The sequence below is a fragment of the Indicator indicator genome, chromosome 10 (assembly GCF_027791375.1).
Source record: "Indicator indicator isolate 239-I01 chromosome 10, UM_Iind_1.1, whole genome shotgun sequence".
In the NCBI taxonomy this organism is placed as follows: domain Eukaryota; kingdom Metazoa; phylum Chordata; class Aves; order Piciformes; family Indicatoridae; genus Indicator; species Indicator indicator.
Window position 1 is genome coordinate 10,350,882 of NC_072019.1, and position 16,156 is coordinate 10,367,037.

A 16,156-nucleotide genomic window follows, 5' to 3' on the forward strand; every position below is an offset into this window, starting at 1 on the left:
CCATCCCCCAAACAAAACCCAACACTCTGGGAAAAAAAACAGCAGCAAGTATTAATACACAGAAGAGTTGTGTTTAAGAAACAGACTACAGACCAAATTCTTCTTCCCCCTGAACAAAGTCGACAGAGCCTGACTACAGTTGTGCAGTGAAGAATGACTATTGTAAGCTAGCTCCCTGCTTTTGTAAAGCTGGCAGAGCTGCTTTTGTGCCAGCTGCTGTGAGCTAGAGTAATGAATTCTACTGTCAATCTTCTGTTGGTGTAAGTTAAATCCAGCTTGGGGTCTCTGTTCCAACTCATACCAAGGCCAGCAGTTCAGCCAGGGATTTGTATCCTTAATTCCTGTCTCATGTATACCACATAATAATAATGACACAAATGTGAAAAGAAATTGCTTCCTAAATAAGACTAGAGAACCTTAAATAAACTACCCCACACTTCTCAACATTTGCAGAAAATGCAGACGAGGAAATGATGCTTGAAATGTGCCAATTCTAGTACATCTTTTTGTTATGTGAAGTAGTATTTTTGAAATGACATTGTAATATGATGATAAAAAGAACTGATACATGCACCACACTAAGAGCAGTGACTTTAAAGCAACTGGAGTTATGTGAAAAGCAGAAAGCAGACTATAAGCTCTGTTAGTTTTATACGAAGCTATTCACAAATGATAATGCAGAAGGAACTGCCCTAGGAAGAGCATATGAAAAATTACGGATAACACTATTTGAGGCTATCTGCAACATATAAGTTTTTGATAATGAAATCAGAAAAAACAAGTATCTAATACCTACTTTTAATAACAGGAAAACAGATGACCCAACATAAATGCAACACCTAAAACGATTTGGTTCCTTTACATTAATCTTTAAATTCCAAGGTGAGTTCCTAAAAGTCTGTTGGCATATTTGCACACGCCATAGCAAAAAACTTAACTTATTGCCTTAAATCTATTATTGTGACTACTGCGACCTACTAATGTGATCTAATGCTCAGTTATTTAAAAACAATAGACTACAAAAGAAAATTCTCTTTGAGCACAGAACTCAGTCATCCAAGGAAATAACTCTCATTTCTGCCATCTGATCTTGAGACAGGGAAGTGCTCCAAAATTACTAACATCATCCAGCTTTCTGGGAAGCAACTGCATTGGATCAGTCAAAGCAAAATAAGTGCTCACCACCATAAAGCAATGGCATTTAGTAGAAAAGAACCCCTGATACTAGTCTAGCAGATTTTCTTCCCTGTGGCCCACAAGAATTAAGTGGCAAACATGCCAGTATTCTCATGTGCACCAGCCAATGTCACCACAGAGAGTAAGAAGCCCCTTGATGTTGGAACTGGTACAAAAATGCTTTTGATATTTTTTGCTTTCTGAGTAACTGAAGCATGCATGAGCTGCACCAGTACTACAATATAAAAACCAAAAGCTACAACTGATTCTCTACCCATCCCTGTATGGTGGCAGTTTTACAAAAGAAGAGCTACAGGATACCATCTGATACTGCTCTGTACTAGAGCTCCCTTAAGGATATGGTTCACTCCAAGCAGTGCGCTTTGCAAAGCTGTTAAATCAAACCAGAGTATATTTTGCAAGCACCTAAATATTCCATCAGTGCCTAATGATACCTTCAAATCCCAAAAAGTCTTCTACAATGTTCATGTGCCATTCTGAATATACTAACAAGCAAACCCCAAAAATCTATAAACAGACCTAACACTGATGCTTAAGAAAGCACTGCTTTTTAATTCCATTCAACTAAATGCATGTGATTAAAGACAGGTAACTATCTAAGCTAGAGTCATGCAAGATATTACTGAACCCTCAACAACATTTCTTTAATTAATTGTCTCTTAGATGAAAATATCTACTGTAAACCAAGTCTGCTGCAGTTATTCCTCTTCTAGAAACAGGATTGTCTTAGAGTAATTAATGCTTTCATTAAATATCTGTAGTTAAAAAAAACCAAGTCTGACCATTAACTTAATTATAACAAGTGTCAAGGGTCTGTTGGATTTAGGAATTATATTTCTGTTTTTTTGTTGTTCTTTTTTTTGTTTGCTTTGTTTTGTTTTTGTTACACAAAGCCTAACAAGGAAAATAAGAAGGTATATTTCCCAAACCAGATGGTATAATTTTGCAGTTGGATCTTTCCTTAGTGGAAAAAGCAATACTCTTACCATATGAAGTCACTTTGAAGGCATCCCAAATAAGGGACTGAAGACAGTCAGGACACTAATTTATCCTGAAGAAAGAAAAGACTACTTTATAAAAGAATGTAGACTGTAAAAATCATCCAAGAGGCGGCAGTTAAACCTTTCTTGGAATAGTTACAGCTGAAGAGAGAATGGACACCAACCACCATCTAAATATTGCATAACAGGTGACAGAGGCAAGCACCACCAAACAGAAAACTATTATAACCCATTCAAATGCAGATTTTTTCCAAACCAAGGTTTTAAAGCAGGAAGAGAGTTGTGTAACACTGGTTTTCTCAAACCTTCCTTTGTAAATTTTGTTTAAACAGTAAGTGCAGTTAATAAGAAGACTATCAAGTGGCATAACAGTTACAGTGTTATACAGCACCAGGTGACAGGTAGGGAGGAGAGGACAGGAGGAGAGATTATGATTTACATTACTCCAAGTGCTACTAACTCATACCGAAAGCAATTCTGACAAGCTGGCTTTACAGAAGACAAAAGTAAGACCTTATCACACAGTTCTCTAGGAACAGTCATCACCAATTATAAAAGGCACCTAAGAAGAAGAAAGCAAGTTCCGTGTTGTTTGGCAACTGCCCATGATGTCTGCACATCAATTGATTCATCCAGTTGCTTTCTTAAGTTCTGCAGAACTCCTGTGGGGAAGCAGAAGCCTGTACTACATGACTAATTTATATTTTTGGAGAAAGAAAAAAAGAAAAACCAAAAAATTTAAAGCATTCTGCAAAGGGCCTTCAAAATAAAAAAGCCATTTGCTGTGAAACACAGAAAATAGCCAGAATGAAACCACAAATTCCTGTTCAATAAACAATTGCAGGAAATACTAAAATCCTTCTGTAACATACTTATCTTTAAAACAGAAGACTAACATTTTATAACCCATAATAATCATGCTTAGATGTTATCTGAAACACCATTGGACTTCCTCAATAATATGTAATTGTAACTATTAAATGTATTTTTTTTCAGAAGGTTCTGCTAAACCTAAAATCAACATCCGACTCAGCAACGTGTATTTACAGCCTTTCTATTATCTAGTGTTTGTGGAGAAGGAATTTTTTTGGTGAGCACAGGGGAAGTTTTAGAATAACACAACATTCATGTACGTTGTATTTATTCGTGGACCACAGCAATCCTACTCCACCAGTCTGCCCACAGAAGGACGGAAGAGGATTTTATCATACAGGAACGTACAGCCTAAAACCATGCAAAATGTGGTGGCACAGGATGAGAAATTACTCTGAGCTGACAGCAGCACTCAAGGCTACACAAACCAGAAGTTAACAGCTCCCCACTGTTAAAGAAACGTGGATCAAGTAACATGACAGCACTGTCTGCCCTCAGCTTTTGTTCCAGGCTGAACACCACCAAGCAGCAAGCTGGTCACAAGTACTTCCACTGCAGTTGCAGGTATTGATTTATAGAATGAGAGGCATACATCTCAAATTAATTTAGGTGGGGGGGAAGCCCACAGGAGAAGAAATCAACTTAAATTCTCTTTTACTTAACTGCAATGCAACTACAGTAAAAATGTAAATTCTCTCATAGAGCCTTTGTCACAACAAGCATGCTGGCATAACTGTGCTGAGAGCGCCCGCTGGCAGAAACACAGCTTGTGTCGACAGAAGATGCTTTTCTGCTGACATAGCAGTGCCATCATTTCAAACAAACTTTGTTCTTTCCTTTCAGACAAGGAATTTTCTTTCAATATGCTGCTTCCTTGACCTGTCTGCACTCCGCAGCTGGGCTTGTTCCAACAACTCATACAAACAGATTCACATAATTTCCAAGTGAGGAACTGCATTTCTCAAGTCAAAACTTTTCTATTTTAACTTTCTGCAGTTCTTTTAAAACTTTAAACATTACATTCACTAGGTGCGGTAAATACCAATTACTGTGACTTTGATATGAACCAACAAGGCTGATTCTGGGAATACAGATGGGGCTGAAACTTAAGGTTATTTACAATAATTGAATTTAACTTCCTGAGAAGAGTTCTCTCTCAACAAATCAGTGAGCTAAGGAAGCATCACACAGATTTCAGAAGAGGAAAATGGTTAAGCTACAACAGAAACTGATGAGCATAGAGACAGTCCACTTTGGTATTAAACCAGCTTCTTTCCCAAGGCTTCTATGCAACTCACTTACTCCACCTCAAAAGATTAAGAGGTGGACATGACTTGCTATTACAAAGGCAATTTTTCCTTCTTTTCTAAAAAAGGAAATGTGAAAACCCAAGTGCTAAAATACCACAGAAAACCCCACCTGTGTATGAATTCCTTTATTTTAAAATACAAGTAACTCTTCAAGATTGTTGCTTGAATACCACCTTCCCAATCTTGTACTGCAAGACGTACAGCAGTAACATGCATTTTCAGTTTTTGTTACTTGAGAAGGGGACAGATGTTGCTCATACTCTGGGAACCTGTTCTGTAAGCAGATAAGCAGAACAGTCTGCTAAAAATATTTTTTAAATGGGAAATTGTTTCCAATCTCATTTCCTATAGCTGAACTCCAAAAAGGTTTCTTCACTTAGGTGCAACAGCACATCCAACCTGCATGACTGATGTGCCTGTGATGGACAGCCCTTCATGGAGCACTAGGAAATGCAGCAGAAAGATAGTGACTGAGCAGAATTCACCTATCAACAGGTGCTTCTGCAGTAAACTTTCCAGGGCAGCTCACAACACCAGCTAAAACATCGCTAAACTTCTTCCCTAAACACCCAGAATGTGGTTATTCTGGAACTAAATGGGTATCTGTCTTTCAGAAATCTGTGTTTAATCCCTACTGGGAGCACCAGTAGGTCTTAATTACCTGGACAATCTTCACCTGGGATTTCCAATCACATTCCTTTCCCAGGGGTCCAGGAATAGAATAGACTAGATTATTTCAGTTGGAAGTGACCTACAACCATAATCTAGTCCAACTGCCTGACCAATTCAGGGCTGACCTGATGTTAAAATGTTATTAAGAGAATTGTTCAAATGCTTCTTAAACACTGACAGGCTTGGGGCATTGACCACCTCTATATAGAGCCTGTTCAGGTGTTTGACCACTCTCAGTACAGAAATGCTTCCTAATGTCCAGTGTAAACCTCCCCTGGAGCAGTTTTGAGCCATTCCCATACGTATTGTCACTGGATACCACGGAGAAGAGATCAGCATCTCCCTCCCCAAATCCCCTCCTCAGGAATCTGTAGAGAGCAGAGGCTGCACCTCAGTCTCCTTTTCTCCAAACTAGACAAGCCCAAAGTCCTTCACTGAATATCAAAGACACAGAATACAGCCAGAAATCACCTCTTCTGACTGGATGGTTATATCCTCCAGGATGTGGTTTGCCTTCTCAGCTGCCAGGGCACACTGCTGTTGACCAGTACTGCTGTTGAGCCTGCTGTTGACCAGGACTGTCACATCACTTTCTGTAGGGCTGCAGTCCAGCCACTCCCCTCCCAACCTACACTTGTGCCCAGTGTTGCACCATCCCAGGTGTAGAATCTGGCTTTTTGACTTGTTAGATTTCATCCCATTAATCACAGCCGAGTGCTCCAGTCTACATAGAGCCCTCTGCAAGGCCTTTTGTTCCTCAGGAGTCAACAGCACATCCCAGTTTGGTAACAGTACATTCGACTCCTGCACCCAGATCACTGATAACTGTGTTAAACAGAACTGCCCCCCCAACTGAGCCCTAAGGAACGTTGCTGGGGGCCTATTATCAGCAATCTGTAGCCCCATTCACTATGACCCTTCGAGCTCTGCCCCTCAGCCTGTTCTTTACCTAGCATACCATGAACCTGCTCATCCCACAGATGGACAATTTGTCCAGAAGGATGACAGCATCAAAAGGAAGGAAAGAAAGTATTAAAAGCCTTACTAAAATCCAGAAAAACTACATCCACCAGCTCCCATTCATCCACTAGGTAGGTTTTAGTTAAACAGGACTTTTGCTTTGTGAACCCACAATGACTGTGCCTGATGGCTCCATTATTCTTTATATGCTTTTCAGATGCACTCAGTATAATCTTTGCCACCATATTTCCAGGAACTGAGGTTAGACTAACAGGTCTGTAGTTCTCTGGGTCTTCCTTCATACCCTCCTTGCCAAGTGAAGTAACACTGGCTAGCTTACAGTGAGCATGGACTTCCCTTGACTCCCAAGACCTTTAGTAGGTGATCGAGAGGGATCCTGCCATAACATCCCCTAGTTCCTTTGGTACTCTGGGATGAATCCCATCAGGCCCCATGGACTTGTGAACATTCAGCTGATACAGCTGGTCCCTTACGATTTCAGTATCCACAAATGGAAAAAAAACCACTGTTCCCACACTTGTAGTCCTCTGAACCAGGTACTGGACAGATGAAGGTTTATCAACATTATTAAAGACTGAGGCAAAAAATGCATTGAATGCCTCTGTGTTTACTCCCTATTAGTCAGATGACCACCTTCAACATGTATCAGTCTGCTGTTTGCTTTGGACCTCTCTTGCTAGTAACATACTTTAAAAAGCCCTGCCTGTTAGCTGTAACAACAGTGGCCAGTTTGAACTCTAATTGAGTTTTGGCCTGTCTTCTCCCTGCATGTAAGAACCACAGCTCTGTAATCTTCAATTTCACTAAAACCCAACAGGTTTATAGATGACAACTTTGATGGCAAATGTTAAAAATATGGTTCAAGTAACAACTGCAAAGAGAAAAAAAAAAAAGTTTGGCCTTGAATTCAAAGTATGATACATTTTCGAATTGTACTAGAAAAAAAATACAGCACAAACAGGAAGCTCAGCTACAACTGAAATGTTTTAATATAGCTTCTTTTTCCCCCCTTAGAAATAATATATTATGCTTTAGGGAAACATGTTATTTATATTTGTTATATTTGAAGAAAAGAATGTACTTTAAGAACACTAAGCAGGAATCATTAGTCAACCACAGTAAGCTATGATATTAAGCTGATACATATCCTTTTCAGTAACAAACAGGGTGGAGTGTCAAAATGGCATTTACACCAAAAACCCCCTATTTCTTTAAAGCTTAATTTTTGAAGTTCAAGATCACTGTCTGTTCTGGAAACAAAGAAAACAATTCTGCACAAGTCACAATTCTGGAGGCTTAAAAGCCCACAGCCAAAATATGGTAACATGAAGAGTGATGCGTGAGTAACTTTGAAAAAAAGGAGTTATACCAAATGCAGTGACTGGATGCTGGTAAACACAGGGCTTCTGCTGCAATGATTTAAAAAGACAGCTGACCTCAACTATCACCTCAGCTCTCTTGAGGAGATTAAGCCATCCACAGAGGAACTTGCAGAGGGGAATGGACATCTCTGTTTGTACTGGTCAATACAGTAATTTCACATTTTAACACAAACAAAGCAGGTGTTACATTTGCATGGCTTGCTACTGAAGCAGATCAGGTACACTCACTCTTCTGCCAACGTAGCTGTAAAGTGCCCTGGCTTCTTCAAATTGTCTGAGGATGAGTCTGCTGAATTTCCTACACAGTAACTGCACAGAAATTTCAGTCTTGATATATCACAAGACAAGGAAATAACAATTTTGCTGATTCCTTTTTTTTCAAGATGGCTGGTAATTACTCACTGAACTTCAATCCATGAGATTATGTAATCTCCATATTAAAGGCTAAAAAAACCCTCATATTATTGTTGCTGTCTTTAATTAATAAACACACAAAATGAAGAATCATCTTACCTGACAGAGTTTTGTTTCCTGTTTTCTATTTTCATTAAAATTTGTACATCTGACTGAGGAGACATTGTATACATTTTTAATCTGAAAGAAAGAATATGCCACAGAAATGAAGAATCCATGATATACAATGACTTGTAAGAGATGGGCATCTTTTGCACAACAAAAGCCAAAAGTATGTATTTATTCATAAAGACGGTAATTTGCCACATACTAAGTATTTCCTATAAATGAGAGCTGTAATGACTAGTATGTTTTTCTAATTACTCTAAAGAAAAGGTTCGCTCTCACCCCCACTGAGGTTAATTATGGTTACATTTTTAGAATTACAGTTCCTTTATTTGATCTTTATGCCACAAGTCAATTTCTTAATCTTTTCCCGGCTCTACTCCAGGGTTAGTTGGTTGGTTAGGATGGTTTTCATCACAGGAACTGAAAGATGTACTGCTGACTGGGAACTCAGCTCTGCATGCTGAAAGAGCAGCCAGTGGAAGCCATTTACTCATAAGCATTCCCTTCTTTTATTAGTACATTAGATGAACTAAGTAGAAAAATTGTTCATACACACCTTTGACAAACTACAGGATCTGACTCCACTGGATCAATGTACGGCTTAAGGATATCAGCAAGTGTTTTATCGTCAGGAACCCTTTCATCAAAGATAAAAATCAAATACGTAAGGCACGGTTCATCGTGTACACAAAAATCTGTTAACCAAGTCAGCTGGAGGAAGCTGTGTATTTGCACACTACAGTGGCACAACTGAGTAGTTTTTGGCAGGATCACAAATGTCTATCAATACAGCATAGATAATTGGCACCTTTATCTCAGTTTCAACACTAGGACTTCTCTGACATATACATGGAATAAACAGATGTGTATCTCTTAGTTTCTAACCCTGCACCAGAAACATGCTGTTCCTACAGTCTTAGAAGTAGACAAGGGCATACTTCTCATCCTCCTTCAGGCTAGGAAAAAAGGAGAAACATTTGTCAAAGAGAGCTTGGGTTTTGGCCTTTGCAAAATGTGCCTGTGGGTTTTCCTACAATGCAAACCCATTTCATCTTTTATGAAGCTCAGCTCTAGTGTCCCAGGGAGGAGAGATGGCAAACCTTGCTGAATGTTTGCTCTGTAAGAACAGGATATGTCAGGTGTACAGGATATCACTATTGTGAATACAGAAGCTGCTCTTGTTTACATAGAGAAAAGGACTAGCAATAAACCATACTGCCTGATTTGAAAAGCCAGATAGCTTTCAAAGAGGAAAGCACTACACAACTTTTAGCATATTTTCAATTTAAATGCCTTTGTAATGAAGACTAAAAATAATATTTGAGTTTACTTTGTATAACAGAAACAGGTAAGAATAGATTAAAATATTTTGCAGTTCAACTTCAGCAGACTATTTATACAAATCTGCTTTTCAAGCTCTTTACCCTTTTAGAACGTATTCAGCATGACAGTGAGGAAACACAAGCTTCAAATGCCAGTAGAACTTTTTCTCCCTGAAAAGAAAAAGAAATGCATATTCTTAGTGTTAGCCAGTAACTCCACCTTGTTTTAACCATTTTAAAAGCTTGGTAACCTAGATCCTATAATTACATGTTATCAACTAAAATGAGATTTTCTAGCATTTTTTCATTTAACTCATCATCTTCCACATTTTTTCTAAATAGGCCATGTTTATCTACTCTAAGTGACCAACCTTTACTGAGATACAGCCATTCTTTCTGTCAGATTTTTAAATCAAGAGAGCCAGAGCAATGGGAGTACTGTGCATCTTCTTCTCCCAAGATGAAAAGGACAAACCATGATACAGCTCACAGACACATGTATGGAGTCATGAGGGCTGTCTCCAAAACAGGCACTTGCAAAAGAAATGTTCCATAAATACTTCTAGCTATCTACTACCTGTTAGGAATACTCTTGATGCGTCTGCAGAAATGGTCATCACACAGCACATTCTGATTTCACATGCAAGACCAGTTCCCTATGGGCTCACTGAGGCAGACTCAGCTCATCACTGCAGCTGTAAAAATCAGCTTAAGAGGGTTCTTTTCAGCCTTTCACCCTCCCTCCCCATTCCAGGCACATGGAAGGAAGTCTATGGAACAGTGTAGAGGAAGAGCTATGAATCAGGGATTTGAAACATTGAAGTTTAAAAGATTGTTTCTTGTCAAAATGTTTCACTGTGGAAAAACAGAAATGTTTGTTTTTTTTTTAATTTCAATTTCTCTTCAAAGTAGTCTTGCATGAAGTAAACAGCAAGCAGAAAGAGGTAAGATAGATGAAGAATAAGGTACGAGAAGGCAAGGAAAAAAGAAACTTAGAATTGGCATAGCCTCCCTCACCATCACTGATCTCTGCCCAGTTAAATTCGATGTCAACTGCAGACGCTATCGAAGCTGCTTCACAACAAGTTCTGATTAAAATTAGATATCCTGGCTCCAGATCTCACTGACTTCATTTTCCATTATGGCTCACTGGGGTAGTATTTCCTTCAAACACAACTGACATATACCATGTTAGTTTTAAAAATGAAATTGCTTAATTGAGTAAGTCATCTGCAGTTGAGCAACAGCTCAGCGCGTGAAGCGTTCCATACTGCTCAGCTGCCATGGAACGCCACCCCACAGTTTTCTGGAATATCATGGCACTGACTATAAAACTACCAAATGGCAGAAATCTGGATGAGGCACAAGTACATCACTGATGTCAGTAAAAGCAACATCATAGCCCATCCCTGCATTGCTTGGCTTCACATCCTATTTTGGCTTCTTCAGAAGCATGGAAACTGATCAGAAGGAAAAAGAGCAGTAAGGCACCTCTTCCCCTGCAGAGAGGTAGTTGCAAATTATGTTCAGAACTGTACAGGCTGTGTTGCAACTACCGCTCTTGTGAAGCCAAATAACTTTCTCCCTTGTCTCCCTTCCATTTCTCCTAAGATTTCCAAAAATTATCTTCTATAATCAACTGTAGTTTTTACAGAACTACAGTCGTATGATTTAAAAAAATCTTCACAGCAAAGCACACAGGGTATCTTACATCAAAATGCAAATACTATAGTATTTCCTGTCCACATTATTTTGATGAAGAGATAAAAAGGACACAGAGAAGTTTAATGAAGGACCAGCTATCCTTCAATTTGACAGCATGCAGTACTCTCACCTAATGCATTGAAGTTTAATTGAAATACTGGGCATTGAGTATTTACACCTTTGGAAAACAAAGCCTCTCTCAGCTTTCATAAACACTGAAAATTCAGCCTGAATAAGTGACTAGATTCTCTTGTGGATTTAAAAAAAATTAACTTTTACATTAACACACAGAGGTACGATGATTTCCTTCCTCCCACCCCTCTCCAAACTGTGCTCCTAGTGCCAAATCGACTTTGTTGCACTTCTAACAAGAGCACTCAAAACAGGAAGTCTCTGTTTTCTTGAAACTTCATCAAGCTAATTCCTGGATTTGATGTATAAACAGCAAAACTGAAATATTTCTACTAGACTGTTTCCTAGTTACAGTAAACAGCAAGACAATCAATGAAGAACTGAAGTGTGCTTCCTTTGTAACACGTGTGGCATTCTAACAAGGGGCCTCCCAACAGCAGGAGATGTTACTAACCATGTGTTGTAATAATAAAACATGCTAGGCTTGAACTGCGAGTCTTGTGTAAATTAAAGGGATGCTGTCAAGGCCAAGTAACCCAAACTGTAGCAATCTTTAAAGAATAAAACCACTGTCCTCTTTAAATTCTGCAAATAAAATTATGATTTGGTTCACTATGAGAATGAAGTAGTTCAGGTACAGAAATTGGTCAGTACTCATCTTCACACAGAGATGTTCTGAAGAGGTACGGGTTTATTGAAATGTATGAACATCCTGCCCTGTGATCACTTCTGAGTGACATTTCTTTGCCTTGGAACTTTCTCTGGCAGATCCCAGAAAGCAAGCAAAACTCGGAACTACATTCAGGTTTAATGGCTCCAACAGTGCAATATCAGCCCGAAATCCAGCTCTCATAGCTCCTTGGTAAACAGCAACACTTAGCTAAGGATTAGATTTGACACTGTAGGCCTTTCAAAGTAGTTTCTGTAACACTAATAACCTCTTAACTGATGCTAGTCCCAAATCTCCACACTATACTTTATTCTCAGAATCAAATCAAGGAAAATGGATAATGAAAAGGATTCCTTCTTCTCCCACATGTATTGTCTGATCAGATACTCTCAAGCTGCAGGCATGCCTTCTACCAGCGGGAAAGACTTGTAGTCCACTGGCTCCCCTTGCTGGGGAGGAGAGGTAAGAAGGACTTTGTCTGGGAGGTGAACCGGGCTGGGAGGAAGCTGGGTGAAGATGCTTGTGACAGTGTAAGCAGCAGGGAGGGTCAGAGCAGGCAGGACAGCACAGACTGCAGAGATGTAGGAGCTGCACTGTTCCATTTCAGCGTCTCATCACTGTCATCATCTCCAGCTACGGAGTTGTGAGCTCTCTCCCTTCTTCCCATCTGACCTGCTGACTGGAGTTTCCTGGTTGTGGCTCAGCCCTCATTCCAATTTGGTCACATTCTCCACACCTTTCCCAAAGAAAGAATAAGGCATTCTCCCAGACAGCTTGTGAAATATTTCCATACCTATCTGCCAATAATATGCCTCCTTGCCCCTTTCTTTAAGTTTTTAAATCTACTTCTGCTAAACAACATAAAGTATGTGATACACTTCAAAGTGTAATCTCAAAGCTTAATTTGCTCCCAACAGAAGCTATACTTCAGTATGTACCCAAAAAGGCTCTCTAGAGAAAAATAAATTAAAAAACATGATACATGAAGGCAAGTTTTTGTCAGCAAATCATTGTACCATAACCAGGATCTTCCCAGCACCATAAAACCTCCCTGTATCTGTGCCTTTCCTGTCCTTCTGCCCTTTTCTCAGCTACTGATTCCATTATCCTGAGGCTTTCTAGTCTTGCTCTTGCTCTGTAAGATTACTTTACCCTGTACACTTTAAGGGTGTTTATGTTGTTTTATCCACAACATTAAGGAGGTGGTAGAAGCCCCATCCCTGAAGCCTTTTAAGGCCAGGCTGGATGGGGCTCTGAGCAACCTCATCTAGTGTGAAGTGTCCCTGCTCATGGCAGGGGTTTTGGAACTAGATGATCCTTGAGGTCCCTTCCAGTCCTGACAATTCTATGATTCTAACCCTGAGATACTTCAATAGCATGAGATTAGCAGAATATATCTGTAAAAGTTTGAGCATAGTGCAAAAGAAAAGACAGTCAATGATATAACTAACACATGATTAACATCTCAAAGTTTGGGGCTACTATTTGGTGTATTCTGAGGGAAGAGTCTTGGTAGTGTATAAGTTTGGATGAAGAGAGGAGAAAACATCCCAGATTTCCTTTTCTTCCGTTAGTTCACCCTGGGTTTTCTCTAGCAGAAGCAGTAAAACATGTAACTTTAAAAGGTTAAATTTCTACATCTCTCTTATGCCTTATGTTCTGCTAAAAACAAAGAACTGCAAACCCAAAAACCTATGCTGTTGCCTCAGAAGAAATGATATACATGTAGGCAGGTGAGCTAAGCAGTTTTCCAGGTAGGTTATTACTTTGTCATAGAGAGACTCCTGGTGGTTAGTTAGTAGCCAGTTAGTGCCCAGTCACGGGCCAGTGCCCTGCCAGACATCATGGCTTGTACCTCTTAGAGAATAGAAGGAAAAATGCATCCTGACAGCAGAACTTGCCTCCAAAACTGAAATCATAATAAAAACAAGTGGGAGAGCCATCAGGGGTAGCTGGCACAGTTGAGTACTGTGAGAAGCTCAAGCATTTATACTTGCTCCCAGCAGAACACCAAGTTGAACTCTTAGACCTGTTTCCTGTGAAAATACTTTAAAATACAAACTCTGGACATCAGAGAAAGCCCAGAGTGGATAAAGGAAAGAACACCTAAAGTCTTTTTAGCTTTTTTTCCTGAATTCTTATCTGTCTGTCTGCACTTGTGCCTCTAAGCCAGCATAGTAACTCCTAACACAGCAATGCAACAGAGAGAACCATATTGGAAGCATCTCTTCAGACTTAAAGTCAGCCTTTTCAGAGGGATTTTTGAAATAATTTCACAATAATCCTGTTATAAACCTTTGCAGAAGTGTTTCCTTTTTCTTGTTTTCAGCAACAAAATTCAATGTTAACTAGAAGATGGAAAAACACAACAATGCTGGTTCTTCCTCCTGATGTTACCAAACGTTGGTATTTTTCAAAACATGAATTCTGTAAGCTGTTAAACTCCCCTCAAAAAGCCTAAAATTTGAAAACCTGCAGTGTTTTAGAAGCTAGTATACCGTTAAGAATTCAGATTTCATCTTCAGTGAAAGCAAAATACTGATTGCAACTAAATGCAAGACTTACACGGCATTGTAAGTGGTCGAATTTTCTCTTCTCTTTGTAAACCCCACAGGCATTGTTCTCAGGTCAATATTACACTTCCGAGCTCTGTTTCTCAAGCCATATAACTAGCAAAATAATTAAAAAGGAAATAATTTGAATAACACATTCAAGATGCAAAGTCAAACAATAAAAGAAAGCTTACAGGAATTACGAGAAAACTATAGAAAAGGCCACGTTTAGTAATGTATTTTCTTTTTTCCTTTTTAGAAACACATCATGAATGAAAAAGTTAATAAAGCAAGACTGGAAACTATCTATATATTTTCAGGTGAATTTTTCCTTATTAAACATTTTCCTTAATAACCATTTTTTTATGATAAATAAACAACATGCCAATGACTTCTTCACATTAAAGTTCTTTACCATGACGGTCACTGACAGCCCCTGTAGGTGTAATGCCTCCCATGGATCTGCTTTTTGGGGTACAACCCCACTAGCAGAAAGAATGTGCGTGGGCCATCTCAGCCACTCTGACAAATTCTGATTTGAAGGTAACATAGAAATTATTGTCCTGTAAACATGCCTCATACCACACCTTAAGAACTGCTACCTATGTAGCATCTCACCATCGTCAGTGCATGTTTTCAAGACATCATGGTGCACACAGAACATGACTTCAGCCTGAAAGCTGAAGTCTTCTGAATTTACTGTCACCAACATAAGCTCTCTCCAACTAAGTTTAGTGCTGCATTTAAATATACCATCACAAGACTGGAAAACAACACGGTCCTAATGCCTTTCTGTGACATACTAACAAGTCAAAGTATTTTGGAGCAGATTTTTTTTCTCTTCTTCTTGATCTTGACCTTCACAGTTTATCATCATAAGATTTTCAGAAAATGTCATATATTTCTGTCACCTTAGATTTATTCTTTGTAGAACTTTAGCTGCATTCATTTATGTATGAGGAAGCATGTAATAATTTTTAGGCTATTAATAAATCCACTGTTTACCTGGAATTTTGTATTTAAAAATTAAAAAAATTATGGAGGTTGCTTAACATACATCTATCATCAAACAGCAAGAGTGATCATGCTTTAACCTAAACAACGTACATTGCTAGCAACCTCTTTTTCTAAGCAACTGGACATAGCCATCAATACTATTATTACATAAACATAGAGACTTCTTTTGATTCACGTCTCTAAAATTCTGCGTCGTTCATACCCTCATAACAGAGGTACCAGCTCAGAAATCTGGACTAGGACTGCCCAGTGGGAAATCACAGGTGGTCAACCCTATCTCCACCAGTCTAACTTGCTAATTTAAAACTTACAAGTTTTTTTGTTGATGGGCTATGCACAATAGGATGTCGAGCAGCAGCATCAGCTGTCCGTCCCACGTCTTCCAGGAAACGATAATCTGAAAGTTAAACAAGAACAAGAAAGAATGTGGTGCTAACCCAGTAAAAACAATTAGTTTTAAAAAGCACAAGGAATATTCTTACCACTCAGAAGGTTCAAGTCAGTAAACTCATTTACAGAGACAAATGCTGTTTTATCCCTGATTCCATTACAGCTCTGCAGAAGCTTATGCTTCTTTACACACAACAGACTGAAACGACAAAACCAAAACCATGAATGTGCCACATTCAGCAGCAGTGGGTTAGAAAAACAGAACAATTTAATTCAGATAATAGATACCTGCATGAGTATTTCATGCATCGTGGACATCTATACTTAGCTTCCTCCTGGCTACACGTTTCACATCTGAAAGAAATGAAAAGTACCTATTAATAAAAGAACATCTTTGTGCCTTATTGGCCTGGGAAGATGACTGCTCAACA

At 39.0% G+C, this 16,156-nt stretch overlaps 1 protein-coding gene across 1 annotated transcript in view; it reads right to left on the reverse strand.

Moving 5' to 3' along the window:
- ZNHIT6 (zinc finger HIT-type containing 6) overlaps positions 1 to 16,156 on the reverse strand; it is a 30,148-nt gene that overhangs the window by 12,598 nt on the left and 1,394 nt on the right. The window contains exons 2-8 of the mRNA XM_054384244.1: positions 16,014 to 16,079; positions 15,818 to 15,924; positions 15,647 to 15,732; positions 14,332 to 14,435; positions 9,363 to 9,431; positions 8,495 to 8,575; positions 7,930 to 8,010 (exon numbers count right to left, since the gene is read on the reverse strand). Of these exons, the coding sequence (XP_054240219.1) occupies positions 7,930 to 8,010; positions 8,495 to 8,575; positions 9,363 to 9,431; positions 14,332 to 14,435; positions 15,647 to 15,732; positions 15,818 to 15,924; positions 16,014 to 16,079 (594 nt within the window). The remainder of the gene's footprint in view (positions 1 to 7,929; positions 8,011 to 8,494; positions 8,576 to 9,362; positions 9,432 to 14,331; positions 14,436 to 15,646; positions 15,733 to 15,817; positions 15,925 to 16,013; positions 16,080 to 16,156) is intronic.